The following is a 16,406-nucleotide window of genomic DNA, read 5'->3' as shown; positions in this document are numbered from 1 at the left end:
GAGGCCCGGGGAGGGTGGGGTCGCCGTCACAGCAAGCGACCCTCCTCCTCCCGACTCCCGAGTTCCGAGCAGCCCGCCCGCGCGCCTCTCTGGCCGCCCGCCGCCTTGTCGCGACGCGCGATCCCATCCCTTCCCTTCCCTTCCCTTCCAATCCTATCGCGGCCATTAAAAGCCTGCCCGCTCCGCTCGTCTGGAACCGTCTCCTCCCACCTCTCCGCCTTCGCTACGCAACTCCAACCCACGCTTTCCAGTTGTGAGCCGCGAGAGAGAGGCGGGCGGAGGTACGGTCGAGATGGCGGCGGAGCAGGAGAAGAAGCAGGAGAAGAAGGAGGCGGAGGAGGAGGAGCTGGTGCTGGAGGACGGCGGCATCGAGAGCCCGCGCCGCAGCTTCGAGGACGGCGACGACTACGAGGAGGGCAGCGACGGAGGGGACGATGACGATGACGATGACGGGGAGCGGGACGGCGACGGGGTCGGTTCGCCGCGCTCCTTCCAGTCCCGCCCGTGGCCGCAGAGCTACAGGTGTGTGCGCACTTGTCAATTCAGTCCCCTGCTTGATCGCCGCTTACGGATGCAATTAATATTTTTTAAAAAATATTAGTATTTAAGCATGCTATTTTTAATTACTAGTTAGAGTAGCACTGTGCTTAATGGTGATGGAGATGGAATGATGGTGGTGGGGTTGCTTCGGTGATTCCCCTGTTTTTATTAAAGTTCTATGTTGATTAGTGGGCTCGGCCGAATTGTCAATTCCGTGATTGGGACGGATGTGAAACGACTGTCTCGGAACATTGACGTTTCCGGTTGGGAGATTTTAGCTGCCGTTTTTTTCCCCCATTATCTCACGTTTAATCGGAATGGGCTAGAATCCACACCTGCGGCTGTGCTCTGAAAATAACTGGAACGGTTCCGAAGGGCGTGGTTGTTCTGAAACTGAAACGTGGCGCCGATAAGCATGGCGGTGACAGACTGACTGGTTCATGTACTGCCATTTGACATTGTGGAGATGCAGAACACATATTTGGGTTGGCTTCTCCTTTCATCAGAATACACAGGATTTCTTTACTAAAAAGTAAAAACAAAGAAAATCATTATCACGTTATGAAGCTTAGATTTTTTTTACCAAATATATTGGTCCTACTACAGTGCATTTTGAAAAGAAAAATGGATCCTACTATACCAAATTGATCATTTCTGCTTTGTTATAATCGAGTTTTTTTTTTGAGGTGTTAATCTAGGTTGACTTCGCACTAACAAGAACTTAAAGACATTTCCTGGCATGTAGTAGGGATCATACTTGAAGAACACGAGCAGATATATTTCAAGTTTATTCGCGGATCATTATGTACAAATAATGTGATAACGATATTCTTTGTTTTTCAGGGAAACAACTGATACCTACACGATTGCTGCATCCCCGAGCTTCGGTTACTTGGGCCCGTCTACAAGCAAATACTCCCTCCTCGATCTTGGTCGTAGCGGTCTGGGCTCTGACCTGAAGTTGCCTTTAGTATCCGACAATGCTGATGGAAAGCAAGACTTTGTCAAGACCTTGCCTAAAACACTTGGTTCAATAAGAGATGAGAGAGTCTCATTTCATTTGCAACACACTGGAGAAGTCTACATTAGTCAAGGGTGCAATGTGACACAAACAGTCTTCAATGGTACTATCATTTGAATACAAATGTGCTCAAATTACCTACATACTGATGAACATGTTTGATATTTATTTTGTTATTTGGCAGGGATTAATGTACTTGCTGGTGTTGGCCTTCTTTCCACTCCGTTTACAATTCACGAAGCTGGATGGACAGGCCTTGCAGTTCTAGTATGTTTTGCAACTGTTTGCTGTTATACTGGAATTCTTCTGAAACATTGTTTTGAGAGCAAAGATGGTATTTCAAGTTATCCAGACATCGGAGAGGCTGCATTTGGAAGAATTGGTCGCCTGTTCATATCTGTAAGTTCTGGTATCTTTAGATGAAAGAAATAGGACTATCTTTCAAGAGTATGTAGAAATGCATGTGCACCAACTAAAGTTACATGTCACAATACCTACAAGCAACTATTGATCTTTTTTCCCCACCGACACACTTTCTTTGCATGGGCTTACTGTCATATTGATTGTCAACTATCAGCGCCCACCTTAATAACTTTCGTATATGAATGTTTGTAGTTAGGCAAAAGCATGAAGCATCTATCTGCTCAGACTCTTAGTCTATTTTTTTTAAAAAAATGTCGCAGCCTTTTCATAGTGCATATCACACAGATGAATCTGAGAAGATATTACATTCAACCATTGATACCTCAAGGCTAGGAAAATTCACGCCCCCCTTTTATTTTTTTTCCATTCTTGTGATGTTTTCTAAAACTTTTTTGTTTCCAGGGAAGAAAAACTAACTGGTGATTATTTTTCATGCAGATTATTTTGTATACCGAGCTATACGTAAGTATATCATTTTCCATAGTCTGTCGTCTAGTTGTTTGTCGCACGAATCACAGGACTAAATTTTCCCTTTGTCGTGTTATTTACTGGCTGCAGTCATATTGTGTGGAATTCATTATTCTGGAGGGTGATAACCTCACATCAATTTTTCCTAAAGCTAGTTTTGATTGGCTTGGGTTTCATGTCGACGGGAAGCATTTTTTCGGAGTGTTAACTGCTATTTTGGTCTTACCAACAGTATGGCTGCGAGATCTTCGAGTGCTCTCGTACCTTTCAGGTCTCGCTTATCACAGTTTGCTCTATTTTTGCACAGTATTATTAGTAATATCAGGGAAAGAAGTATCAAGATGGCTTTGTACGGTTTTAACTAATTATTATTATACTATATGTGCAGCGGGTGGTGTGATTGCAACTCTTTTGGTATTCGTGTCTGTTGGTTTAGTCAGTGTAACTGATAATATAGGATTCCATTCGACGGGGAAGGTAGTAAACTGGACCGGCATGCCCTTTGCTATTGGTGTTTATGGATTTTGCTACTCTGGGCATTCAGTGTTTCCAAATATCTACCAATCGATGTCTGATCGCTCTAAGTTCCCTAAGGCACTGTTTATATGGTATGTTTGAAGTGATTACTGATTTGGTTTATCTTCTTGTTGATAATAATTGGTCTCATGGTTGTAATGGTGCTCTGCAGTTTTGCAATTTGCACAGCAATATACGGCTCTTTTGCTATCATTGGCTTTCTCATGTTTGGGGAGAATACTTTGTCACAAATCACTTTAAATCTTCCAGAGCATTCGGTTGCCTCAAAAGTTGCCCTATGGACAACGGTAACAACTCCTCTTGACCTAACTTTACTTTCTCAAATTCCAAAGTTATTTTCTTTATTATTGCTCAGTAATTTTTTGTATGTTTTCAGGTGATCAACCCTTTCACCAAGTATCCTTATCATCAAAACCTCGAAATTTTAGTTTTCTAGGATAACATTTTGATTTCAATTGTTCTGATTCTCTGTGGAGTTGCTTCATCCTTAATGACAACCAGATATGCCTTGTTGTTAAACCCAATAGCTCGAGGTTTAGAAGAGTTGCGTCCTGAAGGTTTTATGAATGAAACGTCCTGTTCTATTATACTGAGGACTGCACTTGTTGCATCAACTGTATGCATTGCCTTTCTTATGCCATTCTTTGGTAAGCATAAGCACGCATCCGTTTCCATACTTCATATCTCTGCTTCTGTTTATCCTGAAAGTTTTCAGTATCTTCTATCGTGTTAATGTACACAGACTTTTTACCAGTATTGTCAAGCCAAGTTTTGCCTTCTTTCGGAATATTTTAATCTTTTTTCAACTTAAGGAACTTCAAGCGCTATACTTCAAGAGGCATCTCGCTTTACTGTCTTGACTGGACCCTGCAATTCTGAATTCTGAACTGTGTTGCACATTTCAGGTCTTGTGATGGCTCTCATTGGATCACTTCTCAGTATACTTGTGGTAAGTCACAGCTTTTGATTTAACTGGCTATAACTATATTGAGCTGTATTGCGAGACTGAAGTGGCGAATTTGTTGAGATAAAAGGTTGTTATGCTGGAACGATAAGACCAATTTTGGCACTTGTTATTCATGTCTAAAAAACATTTCCTAACTACATGTACTATACATCGCACTTTTCAACTGTTTCCCTAGAACAGCAGTCCTGTTTAGTTTTTTCCCTCTGATATACTCTGCGTTTCCTTACAGCTAACAGACTTATATAAAGTAATCAGACAATCTTTTTCTGATATACCATGCATTGTTCTTTGTTTATTCGCCTAAGCAGTAGTGAGAAGCATAGATGATAGAATAACAAACGTGTACTTTCCACGATTGCAGGCAGTCATAATGCCGGCCCTGTGCTTCCTGAAGATCGTACAGAACAAAGCGACTCGTTCACAGGTAAATGACCACGAAATAGGAGTTATCACCAAATAAATATTCTTTCCTGCACATCAAGGTCTCAACTGGTGGAAATTTTCTTTACGGAGGCAATGTGCAAGCTTGATGGCTGATATGATTATATGGTTGCTTCTTATTCCCCAATTTCAGGTAATCGCAAGCGTTGGCATCATAATATTGGGCATTATCAGTGCTATCGTGGGGACGTACTCCTCCATAGAAAGGATTGCAGAAAACTACTAAGCTCTACTACTAATCTTGAGCAGCGGCAACCCAATACGTGCAGATCATTACCTGACTCCGCTTGTGGGACCTGAAAATGGTCAGATATGTTGCGTACGATCAAAATTTTTGCTAGAATTTCTGAGGTTTCTGTAGATTATTATTCGGACCACAATATATATTCGACTAAAAACTGTGTCGTCACTTGCAATAATGTAACCATGTGCCTTTTCTAGCTGCTTCTCTATCATTTCGCTGTAGCATGTTTCTGTTCTGTCGATTTTTTTTTCTTTTGAAATAACTGTCGATTATTGCGGTTAGATACTGTTTGTTGTTAAGGCATCTATCAGCTTATCTCCAGTTGATTGATCACAGCTCTTCAAGATTCCATATCCCCATTCCTCCTGTTGCTCATAGCTTCGCTGTTTCCAATGGAAGAAAGCTACACGTGGGGAAATGGCGGATAGCGAAACCGGTCCGAAAAGGCCTAGTTGGTGCCTTGGTGGGAATTAGTAGATGGGCCGGGCCGGTCCTGTTATGATCCTGCTGCCTGCTGGCGAAGGCCTCTCTCTCTCTGGTCTTGCCCTTTTTTTTTTTGTGGCTTGGGGATGGGAAGGAGGAAGGGGATAGCGGGAGTGGGCCCTTGTAAGACATAGAAATAACAGGATAGCACATTTTGCATACGCATATCTACTTGGCAGCCTCTTTATATGGGTGTTGGAGAGAATCTCTTGGGTTATCATTCGCTGCATGCAAGCACTTGAATGATTAAAAAGGCACCTCATGCTTTTATGCGCAACATAGAAAAGTAGTACTACTACCATAGTCTAAAGAGGCTGTAGCTCGAACTTGAAACACTGCCAATATTCGTACACGCATCGCAGCAGGAATAAGCGAATGTGTTGTGGCACACTGGAAAAAAGGCAGGGAATTGTTAAGCTTGACAATTCCCGCACGCACAAAAGAAGCCGAGTGGAGGGGGTTTGCTTTGCGGAACTTTTCACACAAAGCCGGAGTTTGCCGCTTTATGGGGCTCCAACTTTCCATTGGCACCTCACATTTGTTTTTAAGGAATCCAAAGTGACCAAAAGGCCCCTCATCTCCTTCTCTCTCTCCTCCCCTAGTAGCAGAAAGAAAGAGAGAGAGTGAGGGACGGACGAGCAATTGCAAACAGAAAGAAGAGTTCGTGTGTGTGCTGCTGTGCTGCCTTTATGCAAAGACGGGCATCTTTGCAGAGTGCATCCCACTTCGCATTCCGGTAGGCAGGCAGCCCATCTCAAAAGACAAGCGCTCTTTTCCTCATGACTTTTAGTAGTGCAATCTTTCTGCCCTCAAAAGTGGCTAATCCTTTCTCTTCCTTTCATTGGTGTCTCAAACTCCCTGGCCTTTTCTCCTTTTTCACCCGAAAAGGGCATGGCCATGCCGTCTTTTTTGCCACACCCTTCACCATCCATGCTGTGGGCCCGCTGGAGCATGATGCTCTGCTCTGCTCTTTCAGTTTGTCAAGACCTCCCTCCTCAGGTGCCTTCCTTCACATTTCATCTTAGGGAGAGAGAAAGAGAGAGAGATGAGGCTCTCAATGGGCAATCAATTATAAAGCTTGCCAGCTTTACTGGTGGCCATGCAATTTTCCAATCCAGCTGCCTGAGCTGGAGTGTTTCCCTCATGCCATGCATCCATCCCATGGTTAAAACGTAACCCTACTACCTGCATCACTAGCTACACACTAGAATAAAAAAAATGAGAGAGAAAGTTAGCGCTGCCACTGTGCCTGATTAAAGGCTTGATAGAGCTAATCATGGTGGTTAAAAGGTGCAACCTTTATTTAGGTGCTGTGGGTGGGTGCGTGGACTATGATGGCCCGGATGCGATTCACGCTTTTACTTTGCACCAACTTTGTTTCTTCAAGCTAAGGATTGACACACGGGCGGGCAGGCAGCAGGCAGGCCATTATTCCTCATCATGCTCTACTTTGAGTTGCGCAGCGGAGATGCACGGTAACTTAAGCAACCGGAAAAGCGGGCACACAACGCAGGATGGAATGGATGGCTATCTTTCTTCTCACATCCTCGGCTCAAGATATGAGAAGGGAGAGAAGAAGGGGAAGGAGATAAAAAAAAAAAGCAGCTAGCGAGCAGCAACTTTGCTTGCATCTCATGGCATGAAATGAATCGGCATGATTTCACCACCAAAGTGCCGTCCACTGAAAGACTGAGGAAAAGGCCACTTCTTAAAAAGACATGAACCAAGGAAAAAAAGGGCCTAGCCAAGTGAAATTATGCGTGTATAAACCACGCTACTAGCCCGCTTTATATTATTGGTGCTCACAGGAATCATGCACGCTCGATTGGGTTCACTTTTCACCTTTCCTCAATAATTACGCACGCACAGGGACACACACACACACACCACCGTATAGCTTGTCGAAAAGGGTAGAAAAGGAAGAGGGAAAAAAATGAATTATGTGACAAGATAGCTCGCATCATTCCTACCTGAAAGACGCAGTATTGTCGAGCTCCATTGGACTTGGGCTGAGGCCTGACGATATTTTAACTTTTTTTAAGAAAGACCACGGCTCCTGTAGTCCTGTCGATTTGAACTCCCATCCAGCCTCACTCATGTCCAACTAACCCTTTGCCCAAATCCACGCCCAGCCCAGTCCATTCATTTGCGAAGCTTGGAGAGTGGAGACCCCATTCGTATACATTGCAAATTTCAGTTTCCCCATCGAGCAGCAGATATCCGGAGATCCTATCCATCTTCCGGAAGGTGGACATGGTTGGTAACTTCTAATATTTAAGATCTGTGTAAGAAATGAGGTCCATTAGATTTGCATCAAACCCTAGGTCCCCACCTTGCACTACCCCTACTACACCGCCACCTCCGAGCGGGGCCCACACTACCTCCGCCCGCCGCCGCCGCCGCCGCCGCCGTCGCGGCCCACCACGACCAGCCGCGCATGCCACTCCGCGCTGCCACCCTCATCAGCCCCCGCACCACCGCGGCCCCCCGCATGGGCTTGCTGGCGCGCCGCTGCCGGTCGCCAGAGCCGGAGAAGAAGGTTGCGGGAAAAAATGATGAAACTTTTTTTCTTTAAAAATGTTGAAACAAATTTTTCAAAAAATGTTGGATCAAATTTTCTTAAAAAGAAATTGGTTCAACTTTTTTTGAGATTTCTTGAAGAAAATTTGCTCAACATTTTTGGGTTCAATATTTCTACAAAAAATATAGTTTAACTTTTTCGAAAAAATGTTGGTCAACATTTTTTATCCGTGAAAATGTTGAATGGACTATCATCAGTTGGACCTCGGTGATTTTGAAACGGAAATATAAAGCTGGATCTTACTGAAAATTATAATTCAATTGCTTAACCATCTTCCCGTACATATATAGGAGGCCCGCATATATCGATCAGTTTCTTTTTATCTAGAAAAACAAGACAGACATCTCTCAACTGTTCCCAACAACAAACAAACACATCCATGTATCTGCTGATGCTACAGGAACAGTAAACGCTTAGCCCGCCGGCGATCCTCCATCCTTTGCCGAAAAAAGGAGGCGGATCGAGAAAGGAGCTACAAAAAGCCAAGCGCCACGATCCTATTTTACCACCGCTTGCTGCATGCATATCATCAGCACATGCCTTTCTTCTCAGCTGTGTGTATGTGTGGGGAAGAAGGCCAGAAGGGTCACCGCACTCATTATACTATGATGCGGTGATGCCGCGGGCCGGGGCGAGCACGCACGCATATGATTCGGCGCAGAGCAGACGGACAAGGAGATAGGGGCTGGATCTCGGCCAGCCGGCCGGCCACCCGGGCCGGATCGGAGGAGCAGGGGCAGGCCGCGCGGTGTGGGGATCATCCGGGATCGTACGTCGTGGGCAGGGGGGCAAAGCGATGGAGCAAATAAAAGCTACCCGGCCCTGGACTCGCGCGGCCGCAACGCACCTGCTCCGCCGTGTGCGCGTAGGCACACGGCCACTTTTCCACGGTGGGGGGCACTACGGCGACGGCTACAATGCAAGTGGGGTGGTGGTGCACGCTGGACCCGGGCGCCCGGGGGGGGGGGGGGGGGGGGGGGGGGGGGGGGGGGGGGGGGGGACGCTCCCCTTTTGCGGCTTGTTGCGTTGCGGCTTGGGCGGGTAGCGGCAGCCCTTATGCTTCGCTGCTGCTCCCTCAGCTCGATCGATCGATCTCGCCGTGCCCGGGCGAAAGCGAAACGAGGTGTGGTTTGGTTGGTTGGTTTGTGTAGCGAAACATGCATATGTACCAGCCGGGTGACGAGGCGTCGTCGTTTGGTTCGTTGGTTTGTTTGCGTCAACCAGGTACGGATGGATACGATCGGTGCGTGCGTGCCTGCATGCATGACAGGGAAACTTCAAACATGCATACCGGGCGGCTACCGCAGGGTTGTGCCCATGCATATGCATGGTTGTTTGTTGGTGGCTGTCCTGATCTCTATCGATCGAGCAGCACACGTACGTCGATCAGCATCGTTCCATGCATCTCAGTGATTTTGAACTAGACTATATACTGGAAAGATACTCGATGTAGCGGTGAATTTTACATGTATGTTGCCTATATTTCCGCACCATAAAAAATCATACTTTATCGTATATTTCATAATTTATGCAACATATGATTAGCTGTTATTCCATCTGTTGAACTACTTCATATCTACCCTCCTCCTCATCCTTCCTCAAATGAGAGTACAAACATTACTACACTCACCTACCATTTATACTTATTCTTAGTATCGTATTTCATTCATCCTTTGCATCGTGTTTCTATTCTTTACCTACTACATGCCATAACCTATCTACGGATGATGTTGTGATATCTTACGTAAAAAGGAACTTTGTCGTTAATGGAGATGGGTACTTGGTTTGAAAGTCAGTGGCAGACTCAACGCAGCAACAAGGGGGCTTGAGGCCCCCCCACCCCACCCCACCACACACAAGCCATGGAAGAGAATAAGTATGTTGAGCCGCATTGAAGGTTAAAATTTACCGGAGCGTGTAGTGTTGAGCTCGACTTAAGCTTTAGGTTTGCATCTATCGTAGTTGAAATGGATGTCTTGGTGAAACTCCTAAAATGGAACCGATGTAAATTTTAATATTTTATTTTAATTTCAAAGTTCCATCTATTAGTCGAAGCATAAGGCTTCATTTTTTTAATTTTATAAAAATCTAATTAGTATACATTTCAATTCAAATCTCTCTTCTCAAACGGAAAGACTCATGTACAATAGCAGTTTTTTAAATCTTACGCCAACTCAACTAGATTAGCTAGTGACGATAATAGTTTGTTTCAAGAAAAACCAACCTTGGGTGATAGGGGGAGTTCTATTCAGGATGCCCAAGTCAATTCGGAGGAGAAAACCATTTCAATTAATATATGACATTTGCTGTCTCCACATTTCTTCGCCAAAAGGCTTTGTCAATTAAGATAAATAGAATGTGCTTTGCCCGAGGAAACGTGGTACAGGAGTTATGTGGTCAGTAACCCTCATCCTAATACCTGGGTGGAGCTTGCGAGGACTGTAATTTCAAGGACGCCCGAAGCGACACTTTGTTTCACTCCTTTCATTTATACTCTAAGTGCGATTGCGCTAGTTGCTCAATCCGTTGCTTGTTTGGTAAGATTACCTTGAGAAGTCTCAGGGACTGTGGTGAAAGCACCTTTTTTCAAAGCAAAGGCGCATCCCTTGCTTCAAAACTAAAGGTTTTAGCCCTCCGTTTGCTGGTCGCCTATTACTCGCTAAACACACTCCTTTCTTTCCTATGCAAGTATCACCCGATCACGGCAAATTGGGTAATAAAAACAGTCAAGAGGACTAACTTCCTTGAAAAGAGGAAGACATTGGTTCCATGGAGGCGGTTTACTTATAGTATCCAAAGTGAATAACCAATATAATTCCATCGTTCATACTCCCTCCATTTTTATTTATAAGATATATAGTATGACTTGGTACGGTCTTCCAAATTATAAATTTTTTTGACCGAAGTCAGCAGGGGAAGCCCCTAACTAATTTTTTTATATTTTTTTATTCTAGATCCGTTTAATTCGCTCCCACGGGGAGTCGAACTCAAGACTGCTGGGTGCTACTCAGGTGCTCTAACCTCTAGGCTAGAGGCTCTTTCGCTTCCAAATTACACTTTGACTATTTATTTATCTTATATTATATTGTTTATGGTTATAAACTTATGATCATTGTAGAGTATATTTGATTACAAATCCAACCATATAAAATTTATATTATAAAAATAAAAAAATTTGATAACTCATCAAGAACCCAACATATTTTTTATAATTTTTTTTATTCTAGATCCATTTAAATTATTGGTTAAAAAAATCTTTATAAACAAAAACAGTAGCAATTATAATACATTCTTATAGAAATATTTATTGATGAATTTAAACCACATAACACGAAATATGTGTCATAATGTTGAAATATTTTCATTTATACAACTAAGGTGAACTTTTTTATCGATACTACTAGCCTATGTCAATGACACGTAGGACATCTCACAAGTCGTAATTGACTAGCCCAGTGGTATCGATGAAAAGCGACCTCAAAGTGATAGCATGGATGAAAATATCAAGTAAAATGGCAGTGATCATCCTTTGCACGACATCCGAATTTGCACGTTTGGAAGGGCCCAATCTGAATAGTTCTCTTGCTTGCTTGATGCGTCGGGCCCACTCTGCCAGAAGCACATACACATGCTTGCACGTTAAATAATCTCCTTCCTGTCCCCCGCCTCTTTTTCAGCTGCACGCACGCTTCGCCTGTTTACCACACTTACCACCACTCCAAGTCTTGGAGCTCCATCACATCGCCAAACCAAACTAACCCACAGCAACACCACGTACGCCTCCCGCCCGCAGCTAAAACCTATAACACCACCGCAACCGCAACCGCCCGCCGGTGACTGACCGCAGCAGCGCCGGACGACGAGCACAGGCATGAGAGCCTACGCGGCGGCGGCACCCGCCGTCGCCACGCTGCCGTCGGCCGCGCCGCCGCTGACACCCGACGCCGCGGCCGTGCTGTCCCGCGCCGCGGCGGACGCGTCCAGGCGACGCCACGCGCACACCACGCCGCTCCACGCGGCGGCCGCGCTGCTCTCCGGCCCGGCGCCGCTGCTTCGAGATGCCTGCGTGGCGGGGCTCGCGTCCCCGCACCCGCTCCGGTGCCGCGCGCTCGACCTCTGCTTCTCCGTCGCCCTCGACCGCCTCCCCACCTCCACGGAGCTCCAGCACCACCACGACGGCGGCGGCGGTACCTTCCATGCGGCCGCGCCGCCGCTCTCTAACGCGCTCGCGGCCGCGCTCAAGCGCGCCTACGCGCACCACCGGCGCATCGGGAGCGGCGGCGTCGAGGCCGACGACCACCGCGTCGGCGTGCCGCACCTCGTGCTCGCCATCCTCGACGATCCGTCCGTGGCGCGCGTCATGCGCGAGGCCTCCTTCTCCAGCACGGCAGTCAAGGCCGCCATGCTCAGGTCCCTCTCCGATCCGGCGGCCCCCGATTCCGGCGTCTACGTCAACGCTCGGGTGATGCAGCGGCAGGCTTCCCACCGGGAGGAGGAGGTGGCGAAAGTTGTGGAGGTGCTCAAGAGGGGCAAGAAGCGCAACCCGGTGCTCGTCGGCGACACGGCGGACGTGGACGCCGTCTTGCAAGAGGTCATCGCGCTCATACAGAGGCAGCGACTCGGCAACGCGCGGGTCATCTCCTTCCCGAAAGAGCTCGGCGACTTGGTGGACATGGACAGGGCGGAGCTCGTCGCCAAGATCAAGGACCTCGGCGAGGTGGTGAAGTCGGCATTGACCAGCGCCGGCGTCGTGGTCAACCTCGGCAACCTGCAGTGGCTCGTCGAGGAGAGGTGCGCGGCTCGTCAGGGAGAGCAACACAACAGGAGGGACGTGGTGCTCGACACGGCGCGAGCCGCCGTGGCGGAGATGGCGCGCGTTCTGAGCCAGTCCGGCGAAGGCGAGCACCGCGTCTGGGTGATCGGCACGGCGACCTGCGCCACGTACCTGAAATGCCAGGTGTACCACCCGGCGCTGGAGAGCGAGTGGGACCTCCAGGCCGTGCCCATCACGCCGAGGCCTCCGCCGCCGCCGCCGCCGCTCGGGATGTCGCCGAGGTTCGAATCTGTCGCGATCACTGCACCATCTGTCTCATTGCATCTTTCCCATGAGAAATCTGACAGAACAGTTGATCATCATTGAAATCCTAAGTTTGTTTGTTTGCCGGATGTGACAGTGTCGGAGCCAACAGGGGCATCCTGAGCAGCTCGGTGGAGGTGTTGTCAACGGCGATGACGGCCACAATGCAACGGGCGCCGAGCCTTTGCAACGCCTGCGTCGATGGCTACGAGCGTGAGCGCTCCGAGATGGCTTCCGCCGACCGTGCTCCCTGTCACGCCGAGCAGCCGATGTCGCAGTGGCTGCAGATCGGGACGCCGAGCAGCGCACGCCCGGTAGACCGCGCGCAGGTCAGTAAATTTTGTCAGCCACATCACGTCGCGTCCACGTCATGCACGTACGCCTCAACTCCTGTGTCGTAGGAAACGGTCTGACACGTGGAACCTGTCGCTTTGCAGGAGAAGGCACGGGAGGCTGACGAGCTGCGACGCCGGTGGCTTGACCGGTGCGCGCAGCTGCACTCGCATGGCCGGCCACCACCGTTGGTCACTTGCTCGGAGTGGAACGGGGCTAGTATTCTTGGCAACATGCAGGCGCCGCCGCCGCCGCCGCCGGTACGGCTACCGGTGCAGCCTAAGGCTACGGTGGACACGGATCTTGCGCTTGGCCTGGCGGCGGCGGGGCCGGCGTGCGAGACGGACGACAAGCTGCTCGCAAGACGGCTAACGGAGGCGGTGAGATGGCAGCCCGAGGCCGCCGCCGCTGTTGCCAGCACGATCGCCAAGGCCAGGTCCGGAGGCAAGCGACGCGGCGCGGGGGCCAACAAGGCCGACGCGTGGGTCGTCTTCGCCGGGCCGGACGTGGTCGGGAAGAGGAACATGGCCGAGGCGCTCTCCAAGTCCGTCTTCGGCACGGGCGCCGTCACCGTGCGCCTCGGCTGCCCGCCGGCCCGCGACGATGGCGGCGAGTCCGTCGTGTCGTGCCGCGGCCGGACGGCGCTGGATCGCGTGGCGGAGGCGATACGGGCGAACCCGTTCCGCGTCGTCGTGCTCGAGGGCATCGACCACGCTGACGGCGTCGTGCACGGGTCTATCGTACGTGGGATCGAGTCCGGCCGGCTCGCGGACTCGCACGGCCGCGACGTCGCTCTGGGCAGCAACATCTTCGTGGTGATGTCGCAATGGTCGTCGGATCACTTGAGGAACTCTCTAGAAGCTGCACCACTTCCAGACCTGCCATGGTGCAACCTGGAGCACGGGACCGGAAAGCGCAGGGCGGAGCAGGAGCTAGAAGGAGATCGGCGCACGAGGGCACGTAAAGATCACTCCGCGCGCGAGCCGCTCCCCCTGGACTTGAATTTGTCCATGTCCGACGACCATATCGACGCCATAGACGACAGCGGCGGCGAGGGATCACGGAACTCGTCAAGCGACCTCACCGTGGATCACGAACAGGACTACGGCCAGCCCGCTCCGGCGAGGTGCTCGGCGCCATCGAACGTGACCGAGCTCATCAAAGCCGTGGACGGGGTGGTCGTGTTCAAGCCAGTCAACTCGGAGCCTCTGAAGCGGAGCTTCTCCGACCTGGTGCCGGCGAAGTTGGGAGACATCACGGGCGGCGGCGGGTGGCCGTCCGTTCACGTCGATGACGGCTTGCTGGACAGGCTAGCCGCCGGCGCCGTGCGGACGACGGCCACGCCGGCCCTGGATGCGTGGGCGGGCGAGGTGCTGTGCCCTAGCCTACGGCAGTTCAAGCGAAGCTTGAGCACCAACGACGTGGACGGAGCGACGGTGGAAGGCAGCGGCCGGAGGAAGGGCGGCGAGGTGTTCCCTATGCCGGTGACCGTCGACGGCAACTGATTTTTTTTTCCTTTTTTTGCTGGTCATCAAAAAGCATGATCAAGCATGAACGGTGTACATTAGTACATTCATGTAAATTTTCAGCCATCAGTTTTTTGTTTCGTCGGAAAAACTAGCAGTCATGCATAATGAAGTTGGAGACGGGATCTAGAAGCTAGCCAGTAGCTCTTTTTTTCCCCTCATGTTGCTTCTGTTTCACTGAAGTCATGGATTCACTTGGCAACCATCTATGATTCGCATCTGCTGAACAATCGTGTTAATCGGTAGAGTATGATCTAGAAACCAGCAGCCTGCCTTGCTTGCTGCTGATGCATGCATCTGAACTTGAAACTATAAGTGCTCTAAAAAGATAGCATTTCCAGTATACTACTCGTGTTGCATCCAACGCTGCTCATACAGTACATTTTCTAGGTAATGAAAGAAGGCCGACTTTCATCAATTATCAACTACTATAGTGCACTGTGATTAATTGACAGTCATCATTACTTGATCATGATACACCTCGACTCCGTTACACGACATTCATTAATGGGTAAACACTTTGGGTATGCATGCATGATGGCGCTACCAATATAATGCATCCCATGCAGTACTGTCTCCACTGCACATCATGTTCCTAGTACCAAGTACAGATACACAGCTGCAGCAGTGTTTAACAGGCTAACGGCAATACAGCTTCTTGAATCGTAGGCTTCGTAGCCCAATCTGATCCGGATCGAGCTACGCGCGCGGCCGACGAAAGCAAGTCTCGGTCAAAAAAGGGCAGGCTCCACGGCGTACGCGACGCGCCTCGATCGGGAGGCCGGCCGGCAACCACCCGGAAGAAGGCATGCCGTTGCAGGCTTGCAGCTGCAGTGCCAAAGCCACCACCACCGCACGCCGCAGCGCATCGCACGCGGGTCGCCGGCCGAGCGGCCGAGCCGATCAGCCGAGCCACCGCTTTATCCATCGATCCGTTCGCCAGACAAAAGGCAAAGGGGGATGACGCGAGGGTTGATGAAAAGCAAAAGTTACCGCAGGGGCGCAGGCGCACGCCGTAACTAATTCCCGCGCTAATCTAATCGAATTAACCCTACGCGGTTGTACGTACGCACGGATCCGATTGGCTGGGAGCGAGTGGCCTCCAAAGATTCACCCCACCTCCTCCGGCCGGGCTGGCTACCCCCCCTCCCCCATCACCGTACGGACCATGGCCATCGCGTCCCTATATTTTTTTTTTACTATGCATGATCTACCGCCTTTTCATGGGGGATTTCTGATGCGTCCGTGTATTTTACTTGATCTCGGCTTTGGAGGCGGCGATACTACTGCATGGATCGGCCTAGTTGTACGTATAGTGTGCTAATCTTCCTATTTCTCGGATAACTCGGTAGTAAGCATTCAAATTGTGTGATTAGATATCATCACATAATGATGAACCATGCATTACTGCTGCTAACACTGATGAGAAAATCACACATAGCTAGAGTTCCCGACACCCTAGGACAACTATTGCCTGTAGGCATTTAGGAATTTTGGGAGTTCTATTCGTAACAGCTGATGGTAACTTTATTGAACCCGGCCTGCCCCTGTCATCCCAACAAAAAAACAAAGGAAAAGATTTACTGAACCTCGCCAATAATGCAGTTCCACCCTTTATTGGCTGTATCTTTTCGGCGGCTGCATATTGTTTTCTCAATGCCCTTTTGGTCTGATAGACAGAGAGAAAGAGAGAGGATGCAAGATCCAAACTACCACTCTGTTCCAAATTGTAGGTTGTTTTGACTTTTCTAAATTCATAAATATT

At 49.1% G+C, this 16,406-nt stretch overlaps 2 protein-coding genes across 2 annotated transcripts; both read left to right on the top strand.

The window, feature by feature from the left end:
* Nucleotides 1-112: 112 nt before the first annotated feature.
* On the top strand, nt 113-4,837 carry LOC117840859 (amino acid transporter AVT1A). Its single transcript, XM_034721397.2, has 12 exons — nt 113-522; nt 1,384-1,664; nt 1,746-1,960; nt 2,423-2,446; nt 2,543-2,723; nt 2,841-3,060; nt 3,141-3,276; nt 3,366-3,385; nt 3,491-3,636; nt 3,895-3,938; nt 4,318-4,380; nt 4,531-4,837. The coding sequence occupies exons 1-12, from the start codon at nt 293-295 to the stop codon at nt 4,621-4,623; spliced, it is 1,653 nt and encodes a 550-aa protein (XP_034577288.1). The 5' UTR covers nt 113-292; the 3' UTR covers nt 4,624-4,837.
* A 6,536-nt stretch (nt 4,838-11,373) lies between these two features.
* On the top strand, nt 11,374-14,846 carry LOC117840823 (protein SUPPRESSOR OF MAX2 1). Its single transcript, XM_034721364.2, has 3 exons — nt 11,374-12,760; nt 12,880-13,111; nt 13,220-14,846. The coding sequence occupies exons 1-3, from the start codon at nt 11,577-11,579 to the stop codon at nt 14,618-14,620; spliced, it is 2,817 nt and encodes a 938-aa protein (XP_034577255.1). The 5' UTR covers nt 11,374-11,576; the 3' UTR covers nt 14,621-14,846.
* The last annotated feature ends 1,560 nt before the right edge of the window (nt 14,847-16,406 follow it).

Source organism: Setaria viridis, chromosome 1, assembly GCF_005286985.2.
Source record: "Setaria viridis chromosome 1, Setaria_viridis_v4.0, whole genome shotgun sequence".
In the NCBI taxonomy this organism is placed as follows: domain Eukaryota; kingdom Viridiplantae; phylum Streptophyta; class Magnoliopsida; order Poales; family Poaceae; genus Setaria; species Setaria viridis.
The sequence above is the reverse complement of the archived record's forward strand: the minus strand, read 5'-3'. Positions and strand labels throughout refer to the sequence as shown.

Excerpts from the sequence above, each read along its gene's own strand:
- LOC117840859 (XM_034721397.2), top strand. The coding sequence starts at position 293 with ATGGCGGCGGAGCAGGAGAAGAAGCAGGAGAAGAAGGAGGCGGAGGAG. Across the intron at positions 1,961-2,422 it reads TTGGTCGCCTGTTCATATCT|ATTATTTTGTATACCGAGCT; the intron begins GTAAGTTCTGGT and ends TTTTTCATGCAG. Across the intron at positions 3,939-4,317 it reads CACTTCTCAGTATACTTGTG|GCAGTCATAATGCCGGCCCT; the intron begins GTAAGTCACAGC and ends CCACGATTGCAG.
- LOC117840823 (XM_034721364.2), top strand. The coding sequence starts at position 11,577 with ATGAGAGCCTACGCGGCGGCGGCACCCGCCGTCGCCACGCTGCCGTCG. Across the intron at positions 12,761-12,879 it reads CCGCTCGGGATGTCGCCGAG|TGTCGGAGCCAACAGGGGCA; the intron begins GTTCGAATCTGT and ends CGGATGTGACAG. Across the intron at positions 13,112-13,219 it reads GCCCGGTAGACCGCGCGCAG|GAGAAGGCACGGGAGGCTGA; the intron begins GTCAGTAAATTT and ends GTCGCTTTGCAG.